Source organism: Acartia tonsa, chromosome 3 (assembly GCF_053477335.1).
Source record: "Acartia tonsa isolate MP-2025a chromosome 3, ASM5347733v1, whole genome shotgun sequence".
In the NCBI taxonomy this organism is placed as follows: domain Eukaryota; kingdom Metazoa; phylum Arthropoda; class Copepoda; order Calanoida; family Acartiidae; genus Acartia; species Acartia tonsa.
The window spans coordinates 16,527,763-16,543,722 of record NC_137262.1 but is presented as its reverse complement, the minus strand read 5'-3'; the positions used below and the strand labels follow the sequence as shown (position 1 = coordinate 16,543,722).

Below are 15,960 nucleotides of genomic sequence, written 5' to 3'. Positions count from 1 at the left end.
TATTTTTTAAGTAATTTAAGTTTTTAAAAAAAATAATTAAGTCGGTTTTAAGGTACTAAAACGCAACAAAATAAAAGAAGAAAATGGCCAGTAAGAACAAAAATAGTAAGATCTTTAATTTGACACCTTACTTTTAAAATTCTGTTGAGTAATTATTGAAAAAATCTATTTTTTTAACCTCGGTTTAATAAAAACTTTAGACCTAAATATTTTCTCAAACAGACATAAAAAACATGGGTTCATATATACCTTTAGAATCAGAAAAATATTACGAATCCATTGTAAGCAAAATTGAAAAAAAGTAAAAAAATAAAAAATTAAACAAATGGCCAATTGTATTTTTTGTTCAGGCAACACTATCGTCTTCCCTTTTTTACCCCCTCTTTACCCCCTTCCCATTTTTATACTCAATTCAAGAATTAAGACGTTGCCTGTACAATATAATATGATATTTTCATATAATTCCTTTTATTGTAGTTTATATTAGGGATGGGAATCCGTCGAATTTTTGGGCCGGATTCGGATTCCGGATTCTGAAGGAATCCGTCAAAAAAAGTGACGGATTCTTGCGGATTCCGGATTCTTATTTTTGGCGGATTCCGGATTCGGATTCCGGATTCTAGCAGTATTTTAAAAGGCCGTCCGTCACAGAGGGATAGCTTTTTTCGTTAATTTATCACTATGTTACTTGGTTGAAGCCTTGATTTGTTTAAAGTGTTGACTTCCAGCATAACTAAAACATTTACATCACATTAGTAATTATTAAAATTTGTTATGTAGAAAAAAATTTAAGTGCTACGTATGTCCTAAAAATGTGCTTGGTATTTTCTAACCTATTTAAATTAAATTTAGCCTACCAATTTAGAATCCGGAATCCGCTATAAAAAACGGATTCTGGATCCGGATTCGGATTCCAAAATTGGCCGAAAATTTGGCGGATTCCGGATTCCGGATCCGGATTCCCATCACTAGTTTATATACTATATTGTAAACTTTTTTTTTCAATTTTGCTTACAATGAATTCGTAATATTTTTCTGATTCTAAAGGTATATATGAACCCATATTTTTTATCTGTGAAATAATAAAATTAAGTTCAAAGTTTTTATTCTCGTGGGTTTAAAAAAATAGATTTTTTCAATAATTACCTGACAGAATTGAAAAAGTAAGGTGTCAAATTAAAGATCTTACTACTTTTGTTCATAATGGCCATTTTCTTTCTTTTTTTTGTTGCATTTTAGTACCTTAAAATCGACTTAATTTTTTTTTTTTTAAACTTAAATTACTTTAAAAATAAGAGGTCTACAAAAAAACCGATTGCATATCTGAATTCTATGAAAAATTTTACATCTACTACTTACTAAAAGAACCGGCTAGCTATAAAAAAAAAATTGATACACCTTCTTTCCAACAAACGATTCTATAAAAGAGGGATACGAAGCCTCTAATCCTAGTAGAAAGTAAAAAGCTTTAAGTGTCCCTCCCCCAAAGAAAATAGCAAAAACCATCACAGGACTATTAGGTATATTCCATGAAGAGTAGAGCACAATAGGTTCAGTGGTTACTGAGATATTAAGCTTCTGATATACAGACGGACAAGCAGACGGACAGACATCATTCTACTTTGCATTATAGATAATATACTATTTTTGTAATACTTTTTGTACAAATACAAATAAATATACAAATACTCTTATACTTATATTTGATTCTTATTCTTTAAAAACTGAAGATACCAAAAAATAAGACTTCTTAATCCTACACTGTGCACCATATGATATCTTTGAAAATTTACCCAAGTATATAAAGAATTTGAAAAAAATTATCGTAAAATCTATTAAAGGGGTAGTAGCATGAAATGCATTTAAACTTGAATTTAGTCAACTGCATATCTCTTTCTGTTCAATAGTTTAAACTATATCTATAGGACATATATTTCAAATCCATAAATTTAAACTGTAAGTTCTAATAACATATATGCATAATTTACATACATATTTTTGTTCTATGAAAATTGAAGATATTATTGAATTTATTTAAATAATACACCTATTGTTTCTGCAAAAATTTTCGTACAAAACATACAAATTACTTTTCTGCTAATATTTGATTCTTATTATTTTAAAAAAACGTAAAACGTACAAAAATACAAATTTCAAAATACGTTACGTACACATATCAAAATAACGTCCAGAACGTACACAGATTCGATGCGTAACGTACAAAACGTACACTCTGGCCAGTCTGTATATGGTTCTACCTACAAAAAGCGGCCATTTATCAATTTATTTTCATAACCCCTATACGTTCTCAACTAATCCTATATCTTTTTCTAGTTCAATTTTGTATTTAATAAAAAGACATCTGAAGCTAAATTACTTTTTTTAATTTGAATAGGAGACGGATTAAATTTTGAATGAAGATTTAAATTAGAGATCTAGAAAGGAAATCAATTAGATACAAGAATGAGTTTTTATCTACAAAAATTTGGAAATAAAATGATTAATACTTTTTTTTTAAAAAAGGGTAAAAAGGGCATCAAAAATTACCTGATAAACCAATTCGTCCAGCTGTAATGGAGACAATTTATTTTTTGATGAAATAACCTAAAAATAATTTCTCAGTTGAAAATGGGAGCTTATATAAAACTATCCATTTTTTATTTTCATTTGTAAGAAATTCTACCTAGTTGAATTTACGCCTGGGGTTAAATAGAAGAATAAGTGGGTTAAAATAAATCGCTTTTCCATTAGAATTAGTTTTTGTCCAATTCTTAATTATTGACAAAACAAAAGTAATTGATATTGAAAATACCCCCTCTCCTTCATCCCTTAGGTCCCAATTAACATAGAAAAGCTTCACTTCTAAAAAATACGCTATAATTGAAAATATCCTAAATCTGTGATTTTACATAAATACACAAAAACTTATTTACGTAAACTATTACAGACCTGATACATAATATCTGCAATTCTGTTGTGTTCATTCACAAACAAGTTGTGCAGAGCGGTCAAACTAGACTGAAAAAAAATAAATTAAGGTCATTTTTTCAGGTACGGATGGACTAATGTACAGTGTACACAGACTAGTGCTTGTATGAAAGAAGATCCCTTACTTTTTTTTCTATAATTTTGCTGTAATACAGTTTACGGTTCTTTTTTATTTTTAGCTAATATTATCTAATTGTTACTGAAATATTTAAGGAGAATAACTTTGTTGTTAATACAAGAACAAACCTGTCCTTCAGAGCGGCGGTCACCAGTGACAAAATCAGTTGGCTGGTCCAGTCCTGACCTGCGTAGCTGTAGGTCATAGTTACATGGCAAAAATTTGCTCAACTTCATCATAACGTTTTTTCACTTTTGTCCAAATTCTAAATTTATCTAAACCTTACTTAATATGCTAATATGATAAATAGAAATAATTTTGTTTAAATGTGTGAAATCATCTATAAATTAAGAAGACAAATAAATTAATTACACTCCATTCTTCCCTCCTATATTTTTAAGATACCAAAGTCAAAACTTCGATTACAGAAACTGAGTTAAATTAAATTAAAGGATTAAAGATGATAATGGCAGAAAAAAACTAACAAAACAGAATTTTAAATAAAATTTGGAACAAAACAATCTATCACACATTAAGTTTAAATCTTAAATAAGATAGGTATATTACAAAGATAGTTTGGACTTTTTTTTCCCTGTACATAAAACTATTAAATTTTGAACTTTTATTACAAGTTACCTACTGAATAAAGTTTTTAAATTTTATAGCTTGTTTGAACAAATGGCCATTAATCTATGCATTAACATATTCTACTCTTTGTAGATTCACTTTTATATTCTATTCATTATCATACTTAATGTGACAGGGTTGGAGATTATTAAAAACATTTATTATAATGTTAATGTAAAAAGCTGATTCAAAGTGGTCATTGTTTTAGAGGCCATTGAGGACATACAATTGTAGAGGATGCACTAGAATGGCTTAGAACACGATTTACTTTCGATGGATTAAAAAAATCTAAAAATCATGTATAACATCGTATTACAAACAATTTTTAACGTATGTTGAAATAAAAAATCGTAAAATTAATACAAGATTTGATAGCACGGGCCTCCGATGCAATGCAATAAATATTAAATAACTATTTTTAAAGGGCGTACAAAATATTTAAAACAAATTACACGAGTTAGGCTACTTGAAATGGTTATTCCTTTAATGTTATTGTTGGTAGGGAAGTGTGGCACTTTGTAGCCCCCCTCCCTCTTTAGCAAACATAACCACATACACACAGACATCCTGTTACTTTTGTACAAAGAATTAGCAGTAAATTTGAGAGTTGTGTTTAGTTAATTTAGTTTGCACAATTTTACTTTTCCGTAAGTAGACATGAACTCTATATTTTTACAAGTATTTTGCGTAATATTCAATCATGTTTTAAAGTAAATAAAATAATTAACATACAAAGATAATTAAAAGTACGTATCCAAGATTGAGTTAGGAAAAATAAAATTATTAAATAAATAATATAGTGAGCTAGCCACTAGAATCCTGAGATGCCATTAGCCGTGGCCGTTTAAACAGTATGGTTATTAGAAAGCTGAAGAGCCAAATCATAATTCAGCCACAGACCCAGCAGCGGCGAAAATTTAATTTATCAGCCACAACTAAAGCTGCGTGGATTTACGCAAATATAGTTTTTTCTGTGTTAAAGATATCCCATTTAAATAATAGGTCTAAGTGTACCTTCAGAACAATGGAACACAGACTTAAAAACATTGCATAAAACCAGTATAACATTCACATAATTACTAACTAGTAAACTGCCCTTTTGAAAAATATGCTTATGAATATTGGCAAGAAACATTTTGGAGTGAAAAAAATAACAGTCAAATAAGGATTTAAATTGGACAAAAGTAAATATCCTGCCTTAGAATTGACCGCCAATCTTCCGCCTTTTCTTCGGTTTCCTCCACGCAATATCAATGCTGTCTCCTACAATAACAAAAATATCTACAAAATACATAAATGAAAGTTATGGCAGATTCTCCAAAATCGCATATGGACTACAAATAAACTTTGAAAGAGAAAAAAACTAGTACCTCGCTGACTTAGTCTAGAATATAATAATAAGAGTGTGGTTCGACGGTAAAACATTAGGTTTGAGTTAAACCACCAAATATAGATAATCCTGCGCAAAAAAATTTCAACTAGATTTTTCAAAATTAACCCAGTAATCATTTACTAAGTATATTTGCTATTACTTTTATTTAATGAAATCTTCCAATTTTTAACATTTACAAAACAGCCTGCTTTATTGCATCAAGATCCATGACAGATCTATATAGGAAATAAACGTCTATAAATGAGCTCGAGTCTTCCAATGGTAAAGTGTTTAAAACTCATAGTGCTCCAATAATCCTCATTAAACTCTCATTGACCAAAGCGATAAGACCTTTATCCTATTTGTTTATGGAATGAATTAAGTTTTTCACTTCATGTATATATTTGAATTACATTGAAGTATTTAATCCTTATTTCATAAATAAAAAATATACGTTCATAATAGAGTAAATCTAAGAAAACTGTATTTTAAAAGAATTCGATTGTGGCGACACTTCCTTTGTGTTAAAATATTAAAACTAAAATTATAATCATATTAACCCTTTGGTGATGGTCATGTGAAAAAAATATAATTTAAAAAAATCTTTTTAAAATCATTTAAATTAATAAATATTTATTTCTTTCTTTTAGATAGTAATGGCGGGGGAGGAAAATTGATTTATTGAGAAATAGATAAATAGATATGTACTTAGAGAAAACTAGCCAATAGCGATATAGTTATATTGAGCCAACTCTAGTAAATGATATTAGAGCTGTTATCGTATAAAATAAAATAGAGTATCTTCAAAAATATTGTTTTATATGCAAGTTCCTAATATTTACAATTTACAATAAATATTTTTGTAGGTAAATAAATTCATTTTTATTAAATAAAAAATACTATCTTCTAATAATAGTCTAACCAGGCAGGTATTTATTTTGATAATGCCATCAGTTGTTGAAATATTTACTTTTCTGTAAAAAGATACCTTGGTAAACAAAGCTAAGTTTCTTTACATTAATCTATGTACAAAGTAAATAATAACAAAGATGAAAATATTCAAAGAGGTTTAGCTTTAATGAATAAATTGCCGTTTGGTTGGTTAGCAGTGCACATAAAACACTTAGGGTATAGTCCCTTTCGTAACATCGCACCTTATGGGGCGATTCGTCGTATTTTTGACAGTAGCTTTTCTCCTATTTCTAGCCCCTGTGGGAGGCTCTAACTCTGTGGGGCCAATTACCTAACCCTGTGGGGCAATCGCCTAACCAAATATAACCTAACCTAACAGAAAATAACCTATAAAAACCCATTTTTAAAATACGACGAATCGCCCCTTATGGGGCGATGTTACGAAAGGGACTATTCCCAACACTTCCTCTGCATGATTTTCAAGTGAGGGGGGGGGGGGGGGTAGAAGGGGCAAAACGGCTTAAATGATTCTACACCCCTTTCTTCCTCTACAATATTTACCTCATTTGGACCATAGACCCCAGATCCATCAATAAACCCTGTTTGCATATTGTACTGCTCTGCCATATTAAACCTCCTGCAAAAAAATTCAATAATGAGAGTTGGGTGTGCATTAAAGCAATCATTTCTACTAAGAGCCTTTATCTACCATATTATCCTAATATTGATATCGAGACCCAATTGTTTTTTGACTTAAATTGATGACTTAATGAATACCTAATTTTATGATTATGACAGTCAAATTGCTGTGTTTATAAATTAGGGTGGCTGCGTATTTTGCTAGTCGTAGAAGTGCTATGTACCCAAATTTGGCAGCATTATCCAAGAGACCAAAATCTAATATTATATGGAAAAATTATTCCATACAAAAATAACCAACTTTGTGAGAAAAGTAATTATTACATCTGTCAACAGAAAATAAGTTTTTTACATATGAAAAACACATAATAAAGGTGTCTAAGTTTCAATCTATATCTTCATTGGACCACTACTATTCAAAGTTAACATCTTTTAGTGAAGCCATTCATGAAAAAAGTGTGAAGGTAGAGTATAATTGGCAAAATGAATTCATTGAAAGATACCTACTTAAAAAGTAAATACCTAATTAATTTGCTTTCCATTATGCGTCAAACACCTTTCTTAAGTCTAACATACACAAATCTTTTTAATGCTTATTTGTAAAACAAACCACGCCTTAGGCGTTCGCTCGTTGTCGGTTAGGTCACGGGTCTAAATTTCGGCCTAAGACAGCGTCATAACTAAATACTCTAAAAATGTTTCCTACTGCTTTTGTGTCATAACATGCGCAACCTATTACTTTTACAAACAAAGGTCATGCAATAAAAGAGATGGTTGTCTTAAAGATGTTTGTCTAGATAAGCATGCACTTCATTAGCAAAATTTGGTTAATAGTTACTCTAAAATACGACCTAATGCTTTATATCCCGTCATCAAAAGGTTATACAGGTTCTTACGCAAATAAAAACTTTACTAGGTTACAGTATTTCATATAACTTACTTTGAACAATGGTGATTAGATCTGGTAAAATCCAGACAGTTTCTTGAAAAATTGGAATAAAAAGTGTCCTTTTCATCTATTTGGATTGGAAAACATCTGTCCAGATTCCTATAATAAATAAAATTCTGAAATGTTTTTTTCTACTCATAAATATGTTGTGTCACAAAGAAGTGTCATAAGTCTGCATCTGAGACAAACAGACATAAAATCTTAAAATGAATAATAAGCAAATTTATGAATGTTTTAAAGAGGCAATAAAATAACAAATATTACAAAAATAAAAAAAGTCAATTGCATCCAAATTAGTCATTTTGACCAACTTACTTGATGGCATCATGACAACAATCAAAACCTTCTTTGGACAACATGGACATGTCATGGCCTAGAAACTGGCCCCACTGCATCATCATATGACTATTCTTCCTAAATGTTAAGTCGTCATATACCTAGTAAAACTTTATTATAAAATAACTGAACAAAATCGTAGAAAATCTAAATTCGCTTTCAATTATCTAAAACTGCATTTAACTTAAAGTTAAATAGTCAAAATAGACGAACTCATTGAAAGAAAATGATAGACTTACTCATGGTTTGTTAGGTTTTCATTCTTCATCTTGAATATTGTATCAGAAATCAATCTTGGAGATGGCAACCTTTGTTTTCAGGTGTTCATAAAAAATACAAAACATTTGACACATAAACTAAGAAAATTTCTTTGTTTATAAAAGTTAATATTACAGTGTAGTTTTGAAAAAAGGGGGGGGGGTTTTTAATGCAACCATCTCGTAATCAATGTATAAATGGCACTTAGAATTCGAATTTGGATCTGAAATTTTGCATGAGTAATCCTTGGTAGGTCTATTTTCCCTAAATCGAACAAAAATTTGGAAAAGTAGCGGCTAACGGCTGGCGGCTCATCCGTCTAGACATTTGTTGGGTATTTTCAAGCGAAATCCATGGGTATAGTCCTTTCCACGACATCTCTCCATAAGGAGCGATTCTTCGTATTTTTCACAGTAGCTTTTCTCCTATTTCTAGCCCCTGTGGGGGGCTCTAACCCTGCGGGGCCAATTACCTAACCCTGTGGGGCAATCACCTAACACAATATAACCTAACCTAACCTATAATAACCTATAAAAAGCCATTTTAAAAATACGAAGAATCGCTCCTTATGGAGGGATGTCGTGGAAAGGACTATACCCAAATCCATCACGAAACCTCTCTCCACATAATGCTCTTTTCCGATCCAAAACGTTTTCAAACGGTTCTAGCCGGAAATTGCTGGTACTAGAAATCAAAAAATGTTTTTTTTGTATCATTTCACATAATTTAAAGCAAAAATATGTTTCAAAAAGTTGATTTCTACGTAATTTATGAAGATTTGCCCTAAAAATAGCCAAACAAACGGCTAAACGGCTGAGCCGTTAGCCGTTACTTTTTCAACTTTTTTTTCAATTTAGGGAAAATAGACCTACCAAGGATTACTCATGCACAATTTCAGATCAAAATTCGAATTTTAAGTGCCATTTATACATTGATTACGAGATGGTTGCATTAAAACCCCCCCCCCCCCTTTAAACAAAGTGAAAAAATTTAAACAAAGTGCAAATAAAAGTTTTCAGGATCCATTAAAAATTCTAGGATCTCTAATATTGAGCAGCAAGGTATACTACCTATGCATTATATTACAAGATTGAATTGCTATTAGATCATTTGTATGGACACCCGCCTTGAAACATAACCAGTATCTTTGCTGTAATGAGTTACTCCTCGTGGCAAACTTTGCTCATAATCAGATAATTATTTCATGACAACAACTAGCTAGGTATACTTTATAGTATTTTTAAAAATAGCAAATAAGCTTCTGAACAAAATGGTTAACAAACAAAGGCAGGTCCAGTAATTTTCTTTTGTTTACTTAGATAAGCTTACAAAGCTTTAAAACTTGTAAGACTTGCTGTCTATTATTGAGTTTAAAGGTGGATGTGCAGGGGGTTACTCGAGAATCCTTAGAGCTAGTTTGAGCTAATTTCGGATTTAGGCTTCTGCAGGGCCAAAGTTACTTTTAAGAATATCGGTGACTACCGCTCCCGCCGAAAACCGCTGTTTTTGGCTGCCGCCAAAAACTTTTTTTGTATTTCTCGCCAAATTAGGCAATTTGGAAACATTTGAGACCATGTTATTTGTTTCAAAAAATTTTCCTTAGAACTAAACCTGCGGGGGAACTTAAATAAAAAATAATATAATAAAACAGCGGACTGACCGCCGCTCCCGCCGTTTATTCCGTCGCCAATTTTTTTTTGCTTTTCTCCTCGAATTAGTTGATTTGGAATAATTTGAAACAATTTTGTTGTTTTTGCGGTGACGGAAAACGGCGATGAACGGCGGTCACCTCGCTGTTTTATTCAAATATTTTTCTAATGACCAAACAAAAAGATTTTTATCTAACATCTTTAAAAGCTCAGGAGAAGCACAGAATGTCTTAATAAACAAGAATTTGAATTTTTTATTAATCTTAATTTACTGACCCACCAAAAAAGATTTTATTCCAATATCTTCAAAAGTACAACAGAAGCACTGAATTTAATTTAATTTTTGAAAAAAATAACATAGTCTCAAATAATTAAAAATTGCCTAATTCGGCGAGAAATACAAAATAATCTTTGGCGGTGGCGGAAAACGGCGGTTTTCGGCGGGAGCGGCGGTCAACGATATTCATAAAAGTAACTTTGTTTAAGATTTTGATGCAATTACAGAATAAGTTTTATCTATACCTATTCTTTAAAGGAAATAAAAATATGGCATTGTAAGGCCAGTGAAAGTGTGTTTAATGATATCAATGTATGACCTATTTTATTGGTTTGTAACTTTTTAGATCTAGACCTCAATTAAATTTATCTGATTTGCCTGATCCCATCTTCATATGCTGGTTTCATAAATCTTAGATATGCACTCATATGCGACCCTATTAAAAACATAAAATAAAAAGCTCTCCACGTGTATAAAGAACAATAATGTATTATTCAGAAAGTCAAGTAAGTCAAAATCGACTTTAAAAGTAACATAGCCATTAACATTACTTGTGAATAGTATTAGAGCATAAAGTCTATGAAAACGTCAAAAGATAATGATGTGAACCTCTATAGGTTTTCTTTCAATATAGGATGTCAAAGCAGTTACCTGCACTAGGATGTAGTATATTATTGCAGGAGCCATCATAACTTCTAAATCTTATTTGTCTGTTACAAGTAGAATTGATCAGTTCGCAGGTATCGTCCCTAAACATATTTTAATGAGGCAAAAGAATAAATATATGTCTTACTAAAGGCTTTCAGAATTGATAAGGAAGTTACGTATTTGTTTTAATCAAGTTTAAGTTTTCTTTGTTTTTTTTTGTAATATAAAAAGTTAAGGTGGAAAGGCAAGTACAACATAACCCTTCATGGGCAAAAACATATAAACATTTTATTACATAAGTAAAGTTTATTAAACTTGTAGGTAATATTGTGTTTTTTAAGGAAAGCATATGTCCTAGGTAATTTTTAGACGAATTTATGACAACATAATGAATGGTGAAATGTACAAAGTTCAACTATACCATTTCTTCAAAGGTTCTCCAAGCTGATTTTTCTGTAGAAAAGCCTTTAATCTTGAAATAGATGCTATCCTTTGTTCTTCAGGGTCGGGCTTTGGGTCAAAAAACCTAAGAAAAAAATATTGAAATGTACCAACAAGAAAGTCGACTCTAATTGACGATTAATTTCATGGTCATAATGTTTCCTATGTGGATGAAAACTTATAACGTAGGTTTGTGATAATTAAAGCCAGGGGTATATCCCTGTATCCCTAACAATAATACAAGTTTTCTGAAGAACATTAAGTCCATGAGATATCAGGAACAAATGTATAATTCTTTAGATAAATACATTACCTAAAAAGATAGTTTAAACACTTCAAATTTTAAAGCATTTTGGCTATTAAAAAACTGAACAATACCTATTGTATAATAAATATTCATAATACCATTTATCACAACATCCACTAACGGATATATTAAAATGACCCTTCCATCCCTGTAAAATATTTATAAAGAAACCTTTTAGGTGGTGAGTACGTGTAATGTGTATATCTTGTTACATTTGATTTATAGTTCATTCAATATCTCAATATTTTACTTATTTTCGTATTTTTACCATATTTTTCAAGCTTTATAGAATTTGTTTAATAATTCTTAAATTTTTAAATTATTATTACAATTTCTTTCAATCAAAATGCAAAAAAACATTTAAGAACATAAAACAGTTGGTTGTCTGTCAACCGCAAATTCACAATCATGTTCTTTTTAATAAATCTTGTCTTAGGTCGAATTAGGTAATTTTTTAATGAACTGATAATTTACATATATGAAAATACACAGAAAAAAGTTACCTCATGTCTTTTAATAAGGAAAGGTTTCGTGATTTTGATTTAGAATCAATAAGTTCATGAAACCGATATCTTTATGATTTAATTCCTACCTTCTAGTTGCAGGTGGATAAGGTGGATGTAGGGCATATTCATTCTCATTAGCTCTAAACTCTTCAAGCAATGCTCTCTTCCTAATGTTCTCCTCTTCGGCATTTGTCTCGATAGCGTCATGGGATGGTGCTGCATTATTTGGTGGATGTTTTGGTGATTCAATAGATGGATTTTTTGTTTCAGTATTAGTCTGTTGAACAGGCGGCGGGTAGCCACTTTTTATTGGTGAATAGTTGGAGTTTTCTGGTGTCAGGGAAAAGGGATTTAAAATCTACACAAAAGTTAATAAAAAACTAAGGTAATTATTTCATTTCATTCACACCTTTATCTATAACTAGAGGCCTTTAGGGGTCCTAGAGGTGAGGGGTGGGGGGGATAATCGATCCCCCCCCCATCACCTTCAAAGGAAGTTTTACTTAGAAAAAGCTACGGTCCCCTTGTAGGAAGGGAAATCCAGTAAATCATGTATTTTTTTGGGTTATTTCTCTTGGGAGGGTGGAAGTACCCTCCCCATAGATATTTATAAACCTTCCCAGAATATCTGAGAAAGTACCTTGTAAAGGAGAACAATGTCGGTTCAGCGGATAGCGAGATGTTCAGTACAAACAGACACACACTTAAAGATCCTGTTACTTTTATATAAGGAAATTTTTACTGCTATATTAAATGAATTTCTCTCTGTACGGTCAACAAATAAAATCAAATAGTTATGTGATAATAATGTGCAGGATAGGTTTAAAAGCCCCATGGTAAAAATAAGGAGTGGTACCACACGACCCCTAAGCTATTATTTAATTCTCTATATTAATGGCGTGCACAGGTTTTATACACCTTGATGCCCCTCTTACTATAAACGCACTTGGTTAAAAAGGCTCAAATTCTAAGTTACACGTCCCTAATCCCTGCCTGAAGATTTTGTATTCAAATTTGGATTTGGTGATTGATATTCTGATGGGTTTTGTATCGGATAAGCTTCACTTCCATTTGATAATCTATTATCTTAAAATAAAAACAAGGATGACAACATCCATAAAAGCGAAGCTCTGAAACGATAGGACACACGGACATTAACACTTGTCAGAACTGAATAATCAGAATATAAATGAATAAGAGTCAAAGCAAAATTGTGAGTAAATTTGTTGCAAAACTTCTTGATACAGGATAATGTTTATGGACATACTTACATTTTTAGGACTTGATTATAGAGTTGCTTTGCTTATAATATTGTACTTTGTTGTCCCATTAATCAGTGTACCAAAAATCAGAACATTCGAATAATTAGATCACATAAAAAATTTTTGTTAAAAAAGTAAAAAATCAACATGTTTAAAATCAAATGGATGTACGGACATTCTGGTAATGATTATAGAGTTGCTACGCTTTCTAAATCATACCTAACTACTACAGGAATCACCATGCAAAGTTTGAAATCGAAAGGACAATTCTAACATGCCTAAATTAACGAAAAAAGCTATCTGTCTCAGACGTACGGACGGACGGACCGACCCTAATTATAGAAAAGCTTCGCTTTTAAAAAATCAGGGAAAGTAATAAGTTATAGAAAATTGTATGTAATAAGTGATAGGAAGGGATATTTCAGGGAGTGAAGAGAAATTGGGCTGTTCATTTTACTACTTCCCAAAGTTTAAAAATAATGTTTTATTATTGGTTTGCTTAATAACTTTTATTGAATTTTGATTGGTTGGTTCATTAAGTTGAATGTCTAAAAGTATCAAACTCTGATTGTAATATACAGAAGAGGTTATTTGGAAATCATTACTCGGGATGTATATCAATTTATCGGCCATTGTCTTGTCCCTTCAGATCCCTGGGATTTTCAAAATTATGCAAAAAAATTAACCTACGTATTTATTACATAGGTAATTTTGACACACTAAATAATGCTCCATCTTTTTATATAAGTGATATTAATTGAATGTAAATTTTTATCCAAACTTATATTTTTATATTTCACATTAGAAAGCAAAGAAACCTTTTTCTGTATAGGAAAAGTTTAATTTAAAACATAACAAAATTTCTGTAGAAAACTAAATTAGCATTCACAAAGAAACTTAGTTTAAGTAATTTAGTATAGAAGCCTTTCTTCGTAAATTAAAATTTTATCAATAGGTATGTTACAACTTGAAATGGAAATCAGAAAAAAAGTTTTACTTTTCTGAGGTCTTCTTAGTATAAGCTAATAAACGAAGGATTTGAATATGTTTATTGACCTTACAAAATGGGTTCTTAAACCAATATTCCTTTGTTTTAAACTTATATTTGAAAATGAAACAAGGACCTAAGCACCCTCCAGCAGTGATTCTAAATGTTTTTTTGTTGTTAAATATACTAGGGTTCTGTCTAATATCATTGTATCGATTTAAAAAATCAAGTTTCACTATTGTTTTATATGAAAAATATTTAAAAATTATCGAAATGTCATCGAGTGTTTTGTTGAGCTCAAATGTGCAAAACATAATCAAAATGTCATCAAATGTTTTGTTGAGTTCAAAAGTGCAAAACATAATCAAATGCTGTAAATTACGAAAGTACACTAATAAAACTGTTTATAATATTACAAGTTACAATACCTTCAACTAAATTAACATTTTTCATTGAAAAACTATACTTTTGTGTCACAGCAGTTTGAACTCAACAAAACATTGATGATGTATAGTCAAAAAGTGCCTAACATTTCAAAGTTTTTTTCATATAAAACCATGGTGAAACTTATTTTTTTAAATTGATATAATGATAATACACAGAACCCTAGTATATTCACCAAAAAAAACATTTAGAAACACTGCTGGAAAGGTGCTTAGAATCACTTGCTCTTTTCCATAATAGGGGTACCAAGTTTTATAATATAAATTTGGTAAAGAAATGATGAGTGGGTTAGGGAAAGAAATTTAACTTCAACAGAAAAAAAACTACATAAATTATATTTTCTTACCTAAATCGCCAGGATATGGTCCCTGGATCTCTTGACTCTGACTAACTAGGTTATGTGTCATTCACATTAATTCTGCATATATCACATGTAAAACAAAATCCGGGTAAAGGAGGATGGAATGGGTCGAGGGGGGGGGGGGGTTGTTTTTGATAAAATCTTAGCTACGAGCTGTAAAAGGTTTCATGGGGAAAACTGTATTTTATACCTATTCTATTTCAATATTTGCATGTGCATTTGATTTACTTAGCTGGATCTTTAAATCATTTTAGTGGTGAACCAGATCGGGGTGAGCCGAATTCAGCAAATCACAGCGCGGCATTTCATAAAATGCTGTTGTCTCATTGGTGGAAAGTTGGCTCACCACGATCTGGCTCACCACTAAAATGATTTAAAGATCCAGCTCTTGTTTTTGCAAAAATCCCCCCTTCCCCCACCCCAAAAAAACACACACAAATTTTAGTACAAAAAAGTATGCTAAAAGGAATTGAAAAACTTAGTAAGTAAATAGATTAACCAATAGTATCACAGGATTATACCCCCCCACCCCTGGTTTCAAATTTTCTGATGATTAATAAGTAAAATAACATAATCTGTTTCCTGAAGAATATAAAATAATGAAGTTAACATGAATAAATATGTTTAAAGTCCGCATTACAACTACTCTATACACACATACCACACACACTCACACACACACACAAGTACTGTGACAACATGGGTTAAGGGAATAGAAATATCTATAAGCACTATTAGACCTAGCATAATGTCTATCCAAAAGTCTTACTACTACATGCGGCAGAATGTTCTTTAAAAATTCAAACTGTAAGAAGAAAAACGCCCTATGCAAATCTAATCCAATCACAACAAGGTTGCAACAATATAGCCACTTAAGA

At 31.0% G+C, this 15,960-nt stretch overlaps 2 protein-coding genes across 3 annotated transcripts in view; both read right to left on the bottom strand.

The window, feature by feature from the left end:
• LOC145313475 (chorion peroxidase-like) overlaps positions 1-9,385 on the bottom strand; it is a 41,263-nt gene extending 31,878 nt beyond the window's left edge. For both annotated transcript variants that reach the window (XM_080152908.1, XM_080152907.1), the window contains exons 1-9: positions 9,326-9,385; positions 8,181-8,249; positions 7,921-8,019; positions 7,597-7,704; positions 6,579-6,654; positions 4,931-4,996; positions 3,235-3,336; positions 2,950-3,018; positions 2,548-2,604 (exon numbers count right to left, since the gene is read on the bottom strand). In XM_080152908.1, coding sequence (XP_080009034.1) covers positions 2,548-2,604; positions 2,950-3,018; positions 3,235-3,336; positions 4,931-4,996; positions 6,579-6,654; positions 7,597-7,704; positions 7,921-8,019; positions 8,181-8,209 — 606 coding nt within the window. In that variant the 5' untranslated portion in view covers positions 8,210-8,249; positions 9,326-9,385. The remainder of the gene's footprint in view (positions 1-2,547; positions 2,605-2,949; positions 3,019-3,234; positions 3,337-4,930; positions 4,997-6,578; positions 6,655-7,596; positions 7,705-7,920; positions 8,020-8,180; positions 8,250-9,325) is intronic.
• A 1,105-nt stretch (positions 9,386-10,490) lies between these two features.
• On the bottom strand, positions 10,491-15,798 carry LOC145314783 (uncharacterized). The gene is made up of 7 exons (XM_080154861.1): positions 15,667-15,798; positions 15,068-15,114; positions 13,021-13,113; positions 12,114-12,357; positions 11,195-11,299; positions 10,777-10,874; positions 10,491-10,561 (listed from the first exon to the last, which is right to left on the bottom strand). Exons 1-7 carry the CDS (start codon positions 15,717-15,719, stop codon positions 10,491-10,493), a joined length of 711 nt encoding a protein of 236 aa, XP_080010987.1. The 5' UTR covers positions 15,720-15,798.
• Between the last annotated feature and the right edge of the window lie 162 nt (positions 15,799-15,960).